At 45.2% G+C, this 17,836-nt stretch overlaps 2 protein-coding genes across 11 annotated transcripts in view; one reads left to right on the forward strand and one right to left on the reverse strand.

Moving 5' to 3' along the window:
- The window catches only part of Osbpl9 (oxysterol binding protein like 9), a 122,551-nt gene extending 116,059 nt beyond the window's left edge, over positions 1–6,492 (forward strand). For all 8 annotated transcript variants that reach the window (XM_050136247.1, XM_050136250.1, XM_050136251.1 and 5 more), the window contains 8 exons: positions 798–882; positions 1,591–1,701; positions 1,890–1,953; positions 2,062–2,202; positions 3,145–3,223; positions 4,876–4,967; positions 5,494–5,629; positions 5,812–6,492. In XM_050136247.1, the coding sequence (XP_049992204.1) occupies positions 798–882; positions 1,591–1,701; positions 1,890–1,953; positions 2,062–2,202; positions 3,145–3,223; positions 4,876–4,967; positions 5,494–5,629; positions 5,812–5,886 (783 nt within the window). In that variant the 3' untranslated portion in view covers positions 5,887–6,492. The remainder of the gene's footprint in view (positions 1–797; positions 883–1,590; positions 1,702–1,889; positions 1,954–2,061; positions 2,203–3,144; positions 3,224–4,875; positions 4,968–5,493; positions 5,630–5,811) is intronic.
- Positions 6,493–6,699: 207 nt separating this feature from the next.
- Positions 6,700–17,836, reverse strand: part of Nrdc (nardilysin convertase) — a 67,604-nt gene continuing 56,467 nt past the window's right edge. For 2 of the 3 annotated variants that reach the window (XM_050136244.1, XM_050136246.1), the window contains 12 exons: positions 16,415–16,565; positions 14,495–14,622; positions 13,477–13,639; positions 12,180–12,211; positions 11,865–12,003; positions 9,820–9,867; positions 9,524–9,576; positions 9,154–9,237; positions 8,281–8,371; positions 8,048–8,164; positions 7,355–7,444; positions 6,700–7,244 (listed from right to left, as the gene is read on the reverse strand). In XM_050136244.1, the coding sequence (XP_049992201.1) occupies positions 7,050–7,244; positions 7,355–7,444; positions 8,048–8,164; positions 8,281–8,371; positions 9,154–9,237; positions 9,524–9,576; positions 9,820–9,867; positions 11,865–12,003; positions 12,180–12,211; positions 13,477–13,639; positions 14,495–14,622; positions 16,415–16,565 (1,291 nt within the window). In that variant the 3' untranslated portion in view covers positions 6,700–7,049. The other variant, XM_050136245.1, reaches the window with a different exon arrangement.

Below are 17,836 nucleotides of genomic sequence, written 5' to 3' on the forward strand. Positions count from 1 at the left end.
ATCTGGACGTCAGCACTCCAGTTGTCAGTTTACTGTCGAAGGAAGGATGAACCCAGGCGAATCGAGACTGTTGGACTTGGAAGTGGAACTTTCAGAGTGAAATTTGTGTGTGTTCTCTAGAGAACTCTGGAGAAAAGAGACTTTAGTGTCCTTGATGGTCTGGATGAAGTTATACAAGAGTACAGCCGGCTAGAGAAGAGTAGGTAGCCCAGAGCTGAGCCCAGGGCCCTGATATTTATGCATTTGTTTAATTGATGAGGGAGACACGGTGGATGTGAGAGCAGAAGACAACTTTGTAGATTCTCTCCATTTTACATGAGTGTTAGAGGTGGAACTCGGGTCTCCAGGCTTTCGTGGCATGTGATGAGCCATCTCACTGGCCCAGGGCTCTATTTAGAGTTGTTTTGCAGACAGAGACCAACAACCAAGAACGTAGGCCATGTAAAAGGTCTTAGTCTGTAGTGCCTGGCTCATAATAATCTTGTGGAAAATGAGACTCCTGCATCTATTTCCAGAAGCCACATTAATGTGTAGTCCTTACTAAAGAGAGAGGCAGAGCATACTAGTTCTTGTTCACTCACAAGGATGGCTGTCCAGGCCTGGCTTCACAGCCCGCCTCACATTAGGCACATGAAGCCTTCAGAATTTTAGTCTAGTCGGGGAAACTACAGATCCTAACTGACAGTGCAGTTTAGTGCCGTAATGGAAATGTGTGTGGCCAGGAGGGACCAGAGATGCTGCTTACTAGATTTTGCATCATCTGAAACATTTTTAATTGATGTTACGATTCTTTCCAGGAGCTTGTTTCAGAAGGGCCGGTACCCTGGGTTTCTAAGAACAGTGTAACGTTTGTGGCTGAGCAAGTTTCCCATCATCCACCCAGTAAGTTACAGGTTTTCCCTACAGCCTTCAGTCCTAAACTGTCCTAAAGCCAGTTACCCAAGTGCACGACAGCCAGGTTAAGTGACTTGTCACTTGAGTGCTGTCCTTCCCCTGTTACCTGAACTGGAAACTGTAGTCTCAAAGACTCAGCATCACTGACTGAGTGTGTACAAAATGAAGGGGTTTGGGAAGGAACATACAGTGCTTCTAAAGTCACATTTATTGTTTCTGCACGATGTGTTCCAGACATGGTGGGGAGAATATATAGCCTCAGTGTCTTTGTTCAGTGTAGTATTAAGAGTGGAAATACTGAACTGGGCGTGATGGCACTTGTCTTTAATCCCAGGATTCAGGAGATAGAGGTAGGTGGATCTCTGTAAGTTTGAGGCCAGCCTGGGACAGCCAGGGCTACAATTAAAGAAACCCTGTCTCAAGAAACAAAAAAAGAGTAGAAATATTGAAGGGGCCCAGATCAGGGAGGGAGAGCATGAGCAAAGACTTGCTGACCAGAGCAGATTGCCCTTTAGATTGCAAATTTTAGGGATTGGCCGTGACCCTATGTTTGGGGTGGTGGGAGCACTGCCCACTGAGTGTACATGCTCTGGGGAAAGCATGACCCGAGGTTCTCTGTGAGGAAAAAGGCTTTTCTGTGGGGCCAGTTTGGAGAAGTGGCTACTTAACACTCATGGAAAACATTTTCTTTTTCAGTTTCAGCCTTTTACGCTGAGTGTTTTAACAAGAAGATACAATTCAATGCTCATATCTGGACTAAATCAAAATTCCTTGGGATGTCAATTGGGGTACACAACATAGGTCAGGGTAAGTGTGTGGTAGTGTGGATTCTAGCATTTTTCTTAAGGAAAAATGACCTCTGAAAGTAAGGCTGGGTGTCATAATTTACATGTTAAATGAATTTGGGGAAGAGAGCAGGGGTGGGTGTGTCCCTCAGCACCCTGAAGTGAATGGGCTGTGGCTGCTGCCCTAGCAGAGCTGTTGTTCCTCCACAGGCTGTGTCTCTTGTCTGGAGTACGATGAGCACTACATCCTCACCTTCCCCAATGGCTATGGAAGGCAAGTAGACTGTGCTTCTCGTCAGCTGCAGCTCGGCTGTTCTTAAGCCACGCCCCTCCTTTCTCTCCGAACAGCCAGTCTTACCTGAGAACCTTTGATTTTTTTTAGGTCTATCCTGACAGTGCCCTGGGTGGAATTAGGAGGAGAATGCAATATTAACTGCTCCAAAACGGGTTACAGTGCAAATATCGTCTTCCACACTAAACCTTTCTATGGGGGCAAGAAGCACAGAATTACTGCAGAGATTTTGTAGGTATTTTTTCTGCCTCAGTGTTCCACTTTTCTGAAGTACTTTACTCTCTTGAAACTCTGTTAGGAACTAACCATCAACTGACTTTGTAAGCCTGTCTCCATCTTAAAACAAAACCACCTCATGTCAGAAGAGACCTGCACCCTGGGCCCAGAGCGGTTGGGCGTGGCGGGTGGGCTCTCTTCCCTGAGGACTTGTATACAGGGGATCCGGTGCCAAGCTCCCTGTGCCATAGAGTCCAACCTTCTTGCCAGGCTGGACCGTGAAAACAGGCTATGTGGCCCCAGGAAAGACCTGCAAGCCTGCACGAAGCCCTCGTTTTCTGTCCCTTTGTTGGGGAAACAGGAAACATCACACCTTGGTATCTGGCAGATTTTTTTTTTCAATAGTTAGGACCTGGGAGTCAACTGTGTTTCTGAGTAAGAGTTTGTAGATCAGACATTGCCTGCAAAAGGAGGCTGTCCTGTTGTGCCCTGAAGACAGCATCCTGACCAGCTGCTTAATCAGTTTCCCAAGAGGATTTAATTTGAATGTCAGATTCAGCTGCCACCCTCACCCCCAAAGTAGGATGGAACCCTGGAAGAAAAGTTTACTACTGGTAGAGAAGTGGGCAGGCCTGAGTGGCACAGTCGACAGTCACTCTGCGGCCTCCAGAAGGAAGACATGGTTAGGTCTGTTTGGAGCATCCCTGAGCTCTGCTGTAATTTATAGAAGACGACAGATGGGTTCTCTCCTGCTGTGTGTGTGCAGTCCATTGCTGCATCCACACACCCTCTGAAGGCCGCTGTCCTGAGTAAGGAAGAATGGGGCAGACAGCTTCTCACTGTGAAAGGGGTTTGCAGCTGCTGTCCCTTGTTCTTCTGACCACTTTCTTGAGACTAATATAAACTACTTGAGAAACTTGAGACTAATCTAAATTGGTTTTTTGTTTGTTTGTTTAGTTCTCCAAATGATAAGAAATCTTTCTGCTCAATTGAAGGGGAATGGAATGGTATCATGTATGCAAAATATGCAACAGGGGTAAGAATCGTGTTTTGCTCTTTGTCTAAGCTGCATTGTATGTAGTCTGCCCTTTGTGTGTGTAGTTTCCTTCATCTCTTCTGGGCCCTTCCCTCCTCACTCTCCTACAGTGCAGGTAACAGAATGGTCTTTACTTTTTTTCTGGTCTTAAAGCAAGAAGCAACGCTTGGCTGTAGCTTGAATTCTAATTTGTCTTAATAAGAAAACAGTCAGATATGGGGTAAATGCTGAAAGATCAGAGAAGTAATGAGCCAGCGACTAGAGAGACTTTTTACCTCTACTGAATGCCTTGCCTGAGAATGCTCTGAGTTCCTGTCTCTTCCCCAACCATATCACTCCTATCTCCACCTCCCTAGTGTTGGGATTAGAGGCATGTGATCCCAAGTGCTGAGATCAAAGATGCGAGATCCATCTGCCTCTGTCTCCTGAGTGCTGGGATTAAAAGTATGTGCCACCACTGCCTGGCCTCTATGGCTAACTAGTGGCTAGCTCCGCACTCTGATGATCTTCAGGCAAGCTTTATTTGTTAAAGTACAAACAAAATAATATCACCACACTTGGCAGTCACCTGGTAAATATTCAGTCTCTTGTCAAAAGGCTGGTAAGATGAAATGTGCTTAGTTAGGGTTATTGGTATGATGAAACACTGTGACTAAAAGCAGCTTGGGGAGGAAGTGGTTTATTTCACTCAGTTTCATGTAACTCAGTTTCATGATTTCACTTCATCATTTGAGGAAGTGGGTATAGAAACTCAAGCAGGGCAGTTGATGCAGAGGCCATGGAGGGGGGTGCTGCTTACTGGCTTGATCATCATGGCTTGCTCAGCCTGCTTTCTTTTCTTTTTTAATTTTTTAAAATATTTTTATGGTTTATTTAACTTTTTATTTTATGTGCATTGGTGTGAAGGTGTCAGATCCCCTGGAACTAGATCTTCAGACAGTTGTGAGCTGCCATGTGGGTGCTGGGAATTGAACCCGGGTTCTCTGGAAGATGAACCACTGAGCCATCTCTCCAGCCCTCAGCCTGCTTTCTTAAGAGAACCCAGGACCAACTGGAACAGGGATGATATCATCCATAAGGGACTGGACCCTCCCACATCAATGACTAAGAACATGACCTAGGGCTTGCCTACAGCCCAGTCTTAGGGAGGCAGTTTTTCAGTTGGGGCTCCCTTCTCTCAGATGACTCTAACCTGTGTCAAGCTGACATAAAATTAGCCAGTACAAAGTGCTAAACTAATTTGTTTTATACACTCAGGTTTATGATGAAATTCACTGATGGCTTTGCATCAGATAAATAAGATAGTCCACCATTAAGGAACTTGGGTTTTATGTACTCTCATTGTTTCTCCTAAGTCAGGTACATAGATGAGCAGGGAGCGCTGTGAACTGGAGTCTAGAGAGGATTTGAGCCTGTCTTCAGAGAGGCTGCCTGACATGAGGATTACTTGATAGAGGTGGTATAGCTCCAAGAGATAGCTCTAGCATGTAGTGAACACACAGAATGTGCCTGCTGATTTGAGCTTCTAAGCTTAAGAATTATTGGATTTAGGTTGCATCTGAAACTCACTGTGCTGAGCTATATAGGATCTGGGAAGTTGACTCTGTAGTAACACTGAGTGATAACACACCATTCTACCTCTCGTTATCTAGGAAAATACCATCTTTGTAGATACCAAGAAGTTGCCTATAATCAAGAAAAAAGTGAGGAAATTGGAAGATCAGAACGAGTATGAGTCCCGCTGGTAAGGAGCATAACTAGAGCAGCTGCCATGGTGCTTCCTGCTTGCCTAGGCCCGGGGCCAGGTGGGTCTGGGAGACAGAGCATTGAAAAACAGTACAGGCTGAGCTCAGTTCCCACATTTAATAGCTTTGTAACTACAGCTAAGTTTGCTGACTTCTCTCTGCCTCTTTCCCTACAGTTGAAATAGCAGCAACATAAAGGAGCCACTTCTTATGCCCTGAAGTCCCTGCAGTTGACCTCTTGACCCTTCCCCTTTCTGTTTAAAGACACTCAAGCCCGAGAAATAAACTGACTCCCTAGAGTTGTAGAGACAGAGGCAGACTCCCAAGTCTTAGCTCCTGCTGTTGTCAACAAAGGAAGTAGGGACAGGCAGCTTGGCACATGGTCGGACAAGCAGCAGAGGGCTCTTTACTGCTCTGGTACAGTTAGCAGCGTAAGGAGGTCTAGTCTGTACTGCGGCGCTCAGCAGCTGTCAGGTGGCTGTAGGTTTACATTCTCCAGCTCACAGGCTCCTTCCATCTCTTTAGCCTTTGGAAGGATGTCACTTTCAATTTAAAAATCAGAGACATTGATGCAGCAACCGAAGCAAAGCACAGACTTGAAGAAAGACAAAGAGCAGAAGCCCGAGAAAGGAAGGAGAAGGAAATTCAGTGGGAGACGAGGGTAAGTCCTGATCCTGCTTCCTCTGCAGCTTCGAGCGGTAACTTGGTTATTTCTGTGAATACTGAAGAGGTAAACCCAAGAGTTCCTCTGGTCCCTGCCAGACACTCATTTCAGCAGGTGGAATGGGCATGACATACAATACAGCGTGCACTATCTAACCGAGTCCTCTCTTCCTTCTGTAGCTCTTCCATGAAGATGGAGAGTGCTGGGTTTATGACGAACCATTACTGAAGCGTCTTGGTGCTGTGAAACATTAGGCTGGCGACTCAGTTCACACCTGGTGACCAGGGCAGTAGGCGTAATTAAGCAACAATCGATCTTCCTTCAGGAGAACCTGTCACTTCCTTTCTTATTGCAGTGGTTCCTATCTCAGGGATACTGGACTTGACGACACAGATGAACAATTAAAGTGGAAACGCTTCCCTTTCTCCTCTGTGCAGTTACAATTCTGACTTCAGTCCTGAGAAAAACTTCAGGCTTTGAAACAAGAAGTCTCTTCCTTTTTCAGATCCCATGCTTTGAAAAGCATTTACAGAGAGACCCCGGTCCTAGTGTCCTGTCCTCTAATTCTGCTGTTCAGGCATAAAATCTTTGTCTCCTAGTTCATATAATCTTGGGTTCTAGACATGACACGCAGATACACCTGAGTTTTTCCACAAGCCCACCACCTGTAGACACTGTTTCCGCAGAGTCCTTTTAGAACATCAGAGCAATGTATGAACGTCAAGTATTAGGAAATTTCATGGTTCACCTATAACCTTTATTTTAAAATTGAACTATTAGATTGTATCTAAACTTGGATTAGTCCAATTATCTGCAGTGCTTCTTAAGGCTTCATAAAATAATTTTCCAAACTTTTTAAATATATGTTTCTTTCATTGTTTATATGACTAACCTTGGAAACCAATTTGGCAACCTGGGACTGAGGCAGAGCTTCTCCCAGGACTCCAGCCCTGCTCCTCTGTAGCACAGGGAGCTCAGCCTGAAACACCTTCCTGCCTTCCAGGGCTCGAGGAGCACACCATTTCCACCTCCCCCACCCCAAAAAAGCCACGGGAGATGGCTTGATCTCAAGGGAAATACAGAACTATGTTTATTTAAAAATACATTAAAAAACAAAACAGGGCAGTCTGGTGCTATAACAAATTAGTTACATGTAGGCACACAGGAACTGGGTTCTCCTCCTCCGAGGACACAGGCCAGGCAAGCTGCTGACGTAAGTGTCTGGGTCACACTTGGCTACTAGTGCATTGCCATCCAGTGCAGTAACCCTGGGTTAGTCTTGCAGAGGAGAGAAAAGTAAATCAAATCCTAGGTTGCCATTCGCAAAATCCAGTGAAGCCCTAAGGCAGTAGTGTAACTCCATACAATTCACACACGGCTTTAAATACACGCTGCTTCAGGCCAGTGAGACTGCAGTTTATTTGACTATTTTGTGGTAGGGGAAGAGGCTGAGCATTGATGTGAAGGCCCTGATATCAGTAATGGGGATGGTAGAATCTGCCAGGAGAGGAGAGGGTAGCAGGTAGGTCAGCTGCATCCCTTCACGAGAATTGGAGTCCTCACCAAAAGGGGTGCTATCTTCTTCCAGTTCATACTTCCCATATCCAACAACCTGGAAGAGGCCAAAGACTGGGTGAGAAGTTTGCCAGCTAGGTGTCTGGAAGCAGCCGAAGACTAGGGTGAAAAATTTGCCAGCAACTCCGAATGGTTGAGTGTACTCACGTGGACACTGAGCATTTTACTTCCAGGTCCTCTGTGAGCCTTGAACCAGCTGACCAGGTCTGACTTTGAGAAAGACTTCAGTGCTTCAATCTTGCAGAGAGGACAGGAAAGAAACAGGTGTCCTTGGCTGTCCTTGGCAGACCTCTGTCCCCACTCCTCAGCACCTTAAGTTTATCTTCCGGAACTTGCTCAGTCTGCCCCCACCCTTCCACAAAAGGACAGAGATCCTCAGGGACCAGTCTTTGCACTTGCTAACAGCTGTCTACATCAGCAGAGGACTGCAGCTCGTGTCTCACAGGCCCTTCACACTCAGCAACTGAAGTACAGTGCTTATCAGTCACCTGGATGAGAGGACCAAAGCTCTTTTGTGATGGTAATTCCAGCTAGAAGTTGCCAAAAGACCTTTAGAACTCCATGTTCATAAAAATATAAACTCTATATATTCTTTAGTAGAAACCCATAAGTTACCCTCATCAAGTCTCATAATAAACCTCAAAGTGGAGCTTCTCTGGCTGAATTGGTCCACGAACAGAGTAAAGATTTGCATCTTACAGAGAAATGACAGGGACTCTAACAACTAAAGACTTAAGAGAAAGACAACCAGGCCCCGTGGCCTAGGTTCCTCCTCCACATCTGCAGTTTGAACCCGAAACTCAATGTCCTCAGGGCTGCCCTAATCTGAGAACTCGTTACCTCATGGGCAAGGCGGTCAAAGAGATACTGCTGCGTCACCACTTCGTTCCAGTTCCTGTCCACCTCCTCCCCAAGGTGGGTGTCCTCACACTCCTTCAGCTTGATTAGAGCTGTGACCTGTCAGCCACAACATCACACCCATTCAGACGTGCCAGCGTGGCATGCGTGCACGCTGGGTTTTAAAGGGACATTGGTTAGATGTATTGGGACGTGAACAGACCAAAAACAGTCACCTGAGTGTTGAATGCATCTTCAGTGAGGTTCTCAATCTTCTCCTCGAAGCTGGAAAGAAATTCTTCTATCTTCTTGTCAACAGTTTCAGAGCTGAAAGAATTTGAATAGAAGCCAAAGTAATTCAGGTTCATTCGCATAAAGGCTAAATGTTTTCACCCTAAGCAGGAGAGCAAAGAAAATGAGAACATCCTGTTCCTCTCCTCTCCAGCCTCATTACCTAGTGCTCACACACAGCTGGAACTGCCACGGCCTTACACCTCAGCTTGAGTGTGTGTGTGTGGATGTTTTGCTCACGTGTACCTGGACCCACAGCGGTCAGAAGAACACATTAGGTTCCCCGAAATTGGAGTTAGAGACAGTTTGTGAGCCACCGTTCGAGTGATGTCAGAGCTTGATCAGGGCTGTGACCTGTCAGCAGTGACATCTCTAGCGAGAGCGCAAGTGCTCCTGACAGCAGAGCCATCTGCTGGTTTTGCAGTTTAAGACAGTCATGCAGCCGGGGCTGGCCTTGACTACAAGATGATGCTATGCTATGCCTGGCTTTATGTAGTACTGGGAATCAAACCCAGGGCCAGGGCTTTGTGCATTCAGTGATGACCACATCATCAGTCTAACATCCATTTTCTCTCTGAAAACAAGCATATTCCTAAGTCCTACAGAGTGACCTGTAGGGTTTGAGCCACACCCTATGGACCCGTAAACTCTGATTAGTCCTAGATGGGCTGTCCATTATCCACCCCACCCCTTCCAACTAAAAGCAAACCATGCATAACCACAGCTGTACATAGCACGGATGTTCAGGGATGTACCTGTAGAGCCCCACCCTACCCTCACATCTGGAAAACCAGGAGTGTACCCATTTACTCTCTTACTTGTATTTGGTTGCCTGAGTCCCAACAGTTACAGAGAATCCTAGAATCCCAGATGTGTTCCTACATGTTGGGTAGACGTGGTACCTAAAGCCAGACAGAGAAGTTAGAGTTGTTCATGTGGTCACCTGGTTCCTGTCCAGAGAGGCAATGAACATGGGGTGAAGGTACCCACCCCGATGCTGAACTGGGTACAAGCTCACTTTTCTGGCCTATCCAGATGCCTGAACTGAAAACCCCATCACAGTCCAACATAGGAACTGCAGAAATACTGACATGGAGGTACTATAGTGTAAGGTATGGGAGGGCCAAAGCAGACTGGCAAGCTCTGCAAGGAGTTCCAGGCTCTCAGTGCTTTTGCCAGCAGACTTACCCAAGGGTCTGCTTGGTTCGAAGGAAGTCAAAGCAGGGCTCTTCCATGTGCATCTGTAATTCAACATACTTCCCATCAGCTATTTCTCACCCTAAGGTGTGATGATCTCCAAAATCCTCCTCCATACAGTTCTAAATGGTCCAGGCCCCTGACTGCTCATATTGGATGAGAATAAATGACCACCTGACCTTCCATTTACAAGTTTCTGACTAGCACAGGTCCACATCCCTTAGGCATGAAGGTTGGCCTCATGGTAGGTAGACCAGGAACTCCTGAACACCACTTCATGAACTTACCACAAGCAGCTCCATAAGAGTGTATTCTCTTAGACTCCTGGTACCTGACTGAAGGGAAAACTTGATCAGAGAAGCAATGACTTAACGATTACAAGGAAGGGTTTAATGATCTTGGCAACTACTTTCTTGGGTTTCACTCCTTAGCTTCTTGTCCCAACAATCCTATTTACTATGCCTTCCCACTAGCCTGAGAACCTAAGAACAGGAATAGTGCTAGAACACCTGTATTGTTGGCACTGGTGCAGACTTCCACAATACTAAGCCTGACAGGTCCTGCCTGCAAGGCTCAGGATACACTATAAAATCGAGTACATAGTGGAAAGCCCTAAGGAGGACAGCAGGAAATGTGGAGTGATTGGAGGATCTCAATCTGTTTCTCAAAATGCATGAAAACTGAAAAGTAGCTTCTGCAGTCAAACCAAGTACTGTGGAAGTACCCGAGAAGTCTGGAGAACAGCAAGCTAACTCAGAAAACAAGGGTGCTGCTCATAGGGTCTCTTGCAGATTCCTTACACAGACTCATTCCTTGTCTTTCCTGTTTCACCAGAGGAAGAGGATGGAGTCTGATTAACAATCACCAAGAAGTTCTGTTCCCTTTAAGGGGGCTATCCATGACCACTCGTGTTCTGTGAGAAAGGAAAGTTTCCTAATGGAAGCAGCTAGTATGAGACGGCCAGGGCATCAGAAGGGGAATTTGCACCCGACAAACAGGACAATGACAAAATAAGAAAAGATGTGGGGAGGAGGAGGAGGAATGACGGCAAGATGGCTCAGAGGCTAAGTGCTTGCCCTATGAGCACCAGGACTTGAGTTCAATCCTCAGAGTCCACATTTAAAAGATGATGGGTTTGGGGCTGGAATTAATTGCCTGCACCCAAGTGGTGGCTCATGGTTAACTCCGGTTCCAAGGATCCAACACCCTTTTCTGGCCTCTGCAGGTACCAGGCACTCATGTGGTACACAGACATACGTGCAGGCAAAACACCCATACTCATAAAATTAAAATAATTCTGAAAAACTTCTTGGCATGGTGGCATGTCCTTGTAATCCTTGGGCTTACTGGCCACTAGGCTCGCCTGTTTGCTGTCCTCCAAGCCAGTCCTTGTCTCGGGGTTCTTAAGGGAAGGGCTAGAGGAATGGCACCTAAGGAATGATCCCCAAGGTTGACTGCTGACCTACTTCCACATACACCTGTTGAAACATATACATGTACATACAACGGGCCCATGATCAGCCACACAATAAAAAGTCCCCCCCCCCCCCCCCCAAACCCCACCCCAACCCACAACCCCACCCCCCCCCACAAAACAAAACCCTCAACTAAACAGCCTCCACACCCAGTGTCACAGCCCCCCCCGACCCATCCGCGTCAATGCCCAGCCCCCCCCCCCCCGTAAAAAAAAAAAAGTAAACAAGGCCATGCTGCAGCAGGCTCAGTGGAGTAGGGTCTGCTGGGAAGCCTTTACAGCCTACCCACACCCAACCCCAGCCCTCCACTGTAGAAAAAATACACACACATAAAGGAGACCTGAGTCACAGAAAATAGCAAACTGCCTTGGATTTACCATCTCACAAAAACCAGTTTGTTCTATGCTGATTGCTTAGCTAGGTTTATTTCATTTCTTTCCAAGCTGTCCTTTAAAATGATCTCACTGCTTGGATTCTGTTAGGGACTATGTAGGAATTTTATCACTTTTTTTTTCTTGGTTTTTCAAAATAGGGTTTCTCTGTGTAACAGTCACAGCTGTCCTGGAACTAGCTCTGTAGACCAGGCTGGCCTCGAACTCTCAGAGATCCTCCTACCTTTGCCTTCCAAGTTTGGTGATTAAAGGCGTGCGCCACCACCGCCCAGCTCCATCACATTTACTGTGTGTTCTACATTACCCGTTGATTAATAAAACAATACTCAGTGTGATTTTTTTCAAGAGGGAGGCACATTATTAGTGACGGTTTTTAACTGCACAAACTCCCCCAAGTTTAATACAACAAAAGGGTGAAACTCAGCCTAAGTACTGGAGACCTGCTGTGTGGTGGGGCCAACTCACCTGGTAGTACACAGTGACTTCCGAGTTAGCATCACCTTTATTCAGGGCTCTGACTTTGCATAAATGGTGGCCACTGGGCAGCTGCACCACCTGGAACTGCACAGGCATCTCCTGCTCCAGGGGCACGAAGTTCAGCTTGCTGCGAAAGAGTCAGTGCAGGTCACACGGGCACACTGCTCTCCCTCAACCCCCTCTCAACTGTTTATATCAGGGCCAAGAAGAGCAAGCACCGGGAGGGTCTAAGAGCTGAGCACAGCTGAGCTCCAGCCTCTTTCTGGGAAGAGCACTAAACCTCAGGAAAAATCCAATACTTACTCAACAACGTATTTCAGGAAATCCATAGACTCCTAAAAGATAAAAGAGCATAATTCCCATTTCTGCAGCACTTAGGACAGACAGCAGTAGGAAAGCAGAGCCTGTCACCTGATCGCTGGACAAGAAGTTTATCAAGTGCTAAATGACTCCCGCTGCCCCTCCGCCTAGTGTATTCACACTGGCTTATCGAGCTAGGCCATGCTGCGGCCAGTGCTGTATTTTACAAGTCTGAGCAGCTGACAGAGCACTTGACTGACTGCATCCCTTCTGTTCCTCCTCAGACTCTCTTCTGCCTATAAGATGCTCAACTCTGTAATAATTTCCCCTGCAGCTACTTCATGACATCAAGTCTCCAGCCTAAACTCCTGCCTGGCCCTCCCACTGTGTTAGACAACCAGCTATCCTGCTTTTCTTGCTACTGAGACTTTGGGAAGTCCTTCTGTTGGCAGGACAGAAACCAAGGCTGGCTTGGGGTTTGGGAGAGAAAACCAGAAAGAAGTGGAAGAATAGAAGCCACAGATCTAAGAGGGAGCATTTTCCCACTCTGCCTCCCCCAGTCAGGCAGGGAGTTTGGACATCTCCCTAGGTAGCTCCTAAGCACTTTTCGTTTACTTCATTATTTTCAGGCTTCGTCATTTTCATATAACAAAGCTTGTCACTTAACAAAGTGTACACTTCTTAATCCCAGAACAATTTTTAATCCTCAGGAAGCAGAGGCAAGCAGATCTCTGTGAGTTCAAGGCTAGCTATGGCTACACAGAGAAACCCTGTCTTGGAAATATATATATATATATAATCTTATACACACACAATTCAATTAACTATAGTCATGCTTGTGAGACATATTTTCAAAACATCTCTATCTTGGAAAATCAATTATATACCCATTAAACACCTCTCTTCTGCCTCCCTTCCAGCCCCACAGTCCACTGGAAACTACCATCCCACCTTTTCTGTCCATCTTACTACTTAGATACTTAAAATTTCACTACTGAGCTTGGCCAAGCCTGCATGCAGATTCTGGCTGTGCATGTATGTGCAGCACACATTTTATCACTCTCCTCTTCCTATTTTAATCTCTACATTATGGTTTTCTCATGTGATCTTAATCAAATTTAACCAAAGCAAAATAATAACAAACCCCTTTCACTAAGTCATAAACAGTCTTTTGCTTAAGACCTGGCCTGGCATCAGATCAGGAATTCCTACCAGAATTTGGTGATGCTGGCCCAACCAAACCTTTCGGGAGAAGAATGAAATTCACAGGTCCTGCCCACTGTAAGAGCACCTCACTCACCGTGCTGGTGACATTCCCTTGCACCAGGCCCTCAACAAAGAGCTGGGATTTAAAATCCTTGACAAAGTTCAGCAGAGAATCAAGGGAAAGGCCATCCATTAAAGCGCGGTACTTGTCAATCATAGACCAGCGGGAATATTCCAGGATCAAAAGTCTCACATCTCTGCACAAAGGACATGTAAAAGCAAATGTTGCAAGAAAGGTATCTTAAGAAAAAGGTTAGGTCAAGATTCTGTAGAAGTGTTTCAAGACAGGTGATTCCCACCATAGCATGACGGAGAAAATGAATGCCAAAATAGCCAGAGCAGAGATTAAACTGCATACAAAGTTTTAAATGGGCTTATTCACCAATACAATGCACCTTCCTGACTCAGCTATAGAGTGAAATATTTCACACAAGTTGCTAAGTAAGTCAAATTTAACTAATTGTACTAATTTTTTCAATACACAAATTTTTAATTATTTCTGTTTTGTTAGAAATGTCACTAATTTGTAATGCTATAGTAAAATGTCTATGATTGAAGCGACCCGAGTTCATGACTGACTGACTTCACTCCCCATCTCCAAACTGACTCCCTGATAGCTATTGGATTTTTTGAGTTCTTACTATCTGTGATTCAATTTTTCATTCTCACTAATAAAACAAAAGCGGGCCTATGTTTAAGGTCAGGCTGTTGGATGACCATTTACAGACGCCTAAGCCATGAAGTCATCAAGTGGCTTAAAGCCAAAGGACCAAGGGTTGTGCCCCCTCACAGAGCCTTTTCTGCCCTTCCCACAGGAGTTCTTTTGTCAGATGATGCAGAGCACCCCGAGGCACCTTTTTCCGATTCACACAAAGATAGCCATGCAGGTTACAATCAGCCAAGGCATCCCTGTCACAGAGGGTTTATGCTTTTGCTCAGGCTGTGGAGATCCCTTCTGCACTCTTCTTGACAGTGGAGGTTAAAAGGTTCAGCAACCCATACGCCTCCTCCTGGAAGCCAACCATTTCTAGTCATGTCCCATGTCCACCTACTTGGCCAGAGTCTCCGGCTTGATGAGGATGTTGAAGTAGGTCTTTTTCAGCTGCTCAGTTATCATGGTGAAGACAGCGGGTGTGGAACTGAACTCAGCCAGGTAGTCAATGATGAGCTGGAAGAGCAGCTAAAAGAAAAGGCATTTTCAGCAGCAAAGCTCGGAAAGCACACTCCGCTCCAGGGAGGAAAGGCTTTTCTCAGTTAGCACGGAGTCAGGACCTGAGAGGAGTGCTCGGGACTCAGTCCCCACAGGCCAAGGCTGCTGCATTCCTCAAAGCTGAGGCAGTTTGTCTTCAGCTTCCACCATCTTCCTTCCAAACTACCTTGAAAATGTGCCTTCAACTGGAAGGTTATTTTATTTGCATATAAATTTTGGATGCAGTGATAACTTTTTAATATTAGTTTTAATCCAAGTCAGACATGGTGGTGCACACCTTTAATCTAGCACTTGAGAGGCAGAGACAGGGGACCTCTGAGTTCAAGGCCAGCCTGGTCTACAGAGCCAGTTTTAGGACAGCCAGGGACGTACAGTGAGGCCCTGCCTCAAAAAAAAAAATTCTTATTCAGAAATGTGAAGTTTTACAATTTTCTTTAGATAGTACTTAAACGTTTTCCTTTTCCTGGGCATTGTTTTGTTTTTTCCCCGATTTGTAACTCAAATACTTGTTTCTGATCATTTCTAAAAACTGCTTCGGCTCTGTCATTCAGGAACTTAGCCAAGGTGCATCATTTATTGTACAATGTTGTTATATTTAATTTTCAAAATTTTTAAGAAGTTTACACCTATATCCTGTAAATAAAATCAATCTTTATTTTTCTATACATAAATATATATCGCTTTTAAGTATTAAGGTGAGACAAACCTCAAAAACTTGGAGAGCACCAATTTTCTAAGGTTTGTATTTTAAACAGCTTTCTAAACATGTTTCCCAGATGACACCCACTGCATTCTGGGATTCAATCTGTTTGAATCTTAACGCTACATTTGAAGGTGGGCAAAAGTAAGTCACTCCACAGCATCTCCTGGTGGGCAGACAGCAGCAACGCTATAAAGGGAAGAATTAGACTTCAGAGTTTTCTCAGTGCAGGGCTGGATTCTGCCAGGTTCTTTCCTGTGCTACCTTCCTTATGTGAACAGTTCCCAGAATATTAACGTCCTTCCTTAAGTTTGTTATTGCTCTTTTGTGAGAATTTACCTCAGACCAAACCTAAATGCCACTGTGGGCTTCAGAGAAACAGAGCAAACCAAAATAAGATCAGCCCTAAAGCACAGGTGTATTCCTTCCTATGTATTGCCGGAATATACATTAATGTATCTTATTAGAGTATTCTTTTTCAAGATTTATTTATTTATTATGTATACGGTGTTCTGCCTGTATGTATGGCTGCAGGCCAGAAGAGGGCACCAGATCACATTACAGATCATTATGAGCCACCAAGTGCTTGCTGGGAATTGAACTCAGGACCAGTGCTCATAACCTCTGAGTCATCTCTCCAGCCCAATATATATAAATATTTATATGTAAAATATATATTTACAAAACTCTTGGGCCCAGGGAGGTGGCCCAGTCAGTAAAGTGTGTGCCATAGAGCATGAGAACCTGCGTCCCACCCCACCACGGCACCCAGAGACAGAAGAACCCTAGATTGCCAGTCACTAAGCCCAGATTCAGGGATAGGCTTGTTCTAGTCTGTGTCTCTGTTGTTGCCATGAAACACTGACCAAAACCAGCTTGACAGGGGAAAGGGTTTCCACATCACAGTCCGTCATTGAGGGAAGCCAGGGCAGGAATCTTATTGTGTATGTTCATATGCAAGGCAAACCTGTGGCACTGCCCATCGGGTCTGTGCTTTGGGACAACACAGATAAGTACGGGATTTCAAAGCTCCCTCAGAGAAAGCAGAACTCATTTACTTACAGGTAGTTTGTGGTTGAATCCTTTCACTCGAATAATGAGACCGTGCTCTCCAGCTACCAGTTTGTACTCCAGCTGTGCCACGTCAGCTTCATAAGCTGGCTCAGCAAGGTTGTGGGTAAGAATATTGACGAAGATGTCAAAGAGGACAACACTGGAAAGGACAAAGTGGAACTAGCATCATCAATTGGTAGGAAAGACAAGAATACACAGACCTCTTTCTATGAGAAACCTCACCTTTAGTAAGGCGTTCATTCTCTGCTCTAGAACATACAGCCCCTGGGGTCTGAAGGAAGCCTAACGTCACAGGCCTTCAGTAGTTGTCCCAATCTTTTCACGTCACACACACAGAGAATGACAGCACATACACACGCAGCGAGGGAATAAACCAGACTCAAAGCCAGCAACCCTGGCTACCAATCAGGCTTAGGGTTTCAGACTTACACATTTAAAATATGAGGAAATGGAAAACAGTAATACATGGAGGAGGTGGGGGTAGATAGCATAATGCTTATTATTTTAGGGCTGATTTTATAAATAAGAGGCAAAGAAAAGAAATGCAGCCGGGTGTTGGCAGCATGCACCTTTAATCCCAGCACTTGGGAGGCAGGAGCAGGCAGATCTCTGTGAGTTCAAGGCTGGTCTACAGAAAGAGTTCTATGACAGCCAGGGCTACACAGAAAAACTCTTAGTCTCAAACTAAAAACAAAAAAAAAGAAATTCACTAACATTTTCTGAGCCTTTCCTATAACTCACTTTTTGGGCCCTCTGATCTCCCACAGTGCAGCTGTCTATATAAATGAAAATATATGAATAGTTTCATAAATAAATTATTTACGAATAATATGTATAGTTAAAAGTCTGGAAGTTGTAAATAAAATAATTTGTAAAGGACAAATCATAATAATTTATATGTAAAAATAATTTGTAAACAACAAAGTATAATTAAAAGTCTGGAAAGTACAGTAAGGGCCTTTCCCAACCCAGGTATAATGAATGTTTATGAACAATTTCACAAATGAATTATTCATGAATAATTTATAAAGAACAAGGTATAATTAAAAGTCTGGAGGTTGGGGCTGGAGAGGTGGCTCAGCAGTTAGAAGCTCTTGCTGAGGACCTGAGTTCAGTTCCCAGCACCCACAACACATAATTCACAACTGCTTATGCTCCCAGCTCGAAAGGACCCAGTGCCCTTTTCTGGAACCTGTACCCATTCCCACCAGCAGCAGCAGCACCCCCACCACACCCCATCCCTAGACACATACAAACACATACAGTTTATAATAAAACTTAAAACTCTGCAAGTCTTTCGGTACTAGCTCAACAGAAACGCAGTCAGCCTTCTCTGGAGACAGGAAGCCAGTCCCTGGATGACTCCATTCCTAGTTTACAGTGAGGGCTTAATTTTAGGACCTTTCCCAA

Source organism: Alexandromys fortis, unplaced genomic scaffold, assembly GCF_014885135.2.
Source record: "Alexandromys fortis isolate MF-2015 unplaced genomic scaffold, M_Fortis_MF-2015_v1.1 scaffold_13, whole genome shotgun sequence".
Lineage (NCBI taxonomy): Eukaryota > Metazoa > Chordata > Mammalia > Rodentia > Cricetidae > Alexandromys > Alexandromys fortis.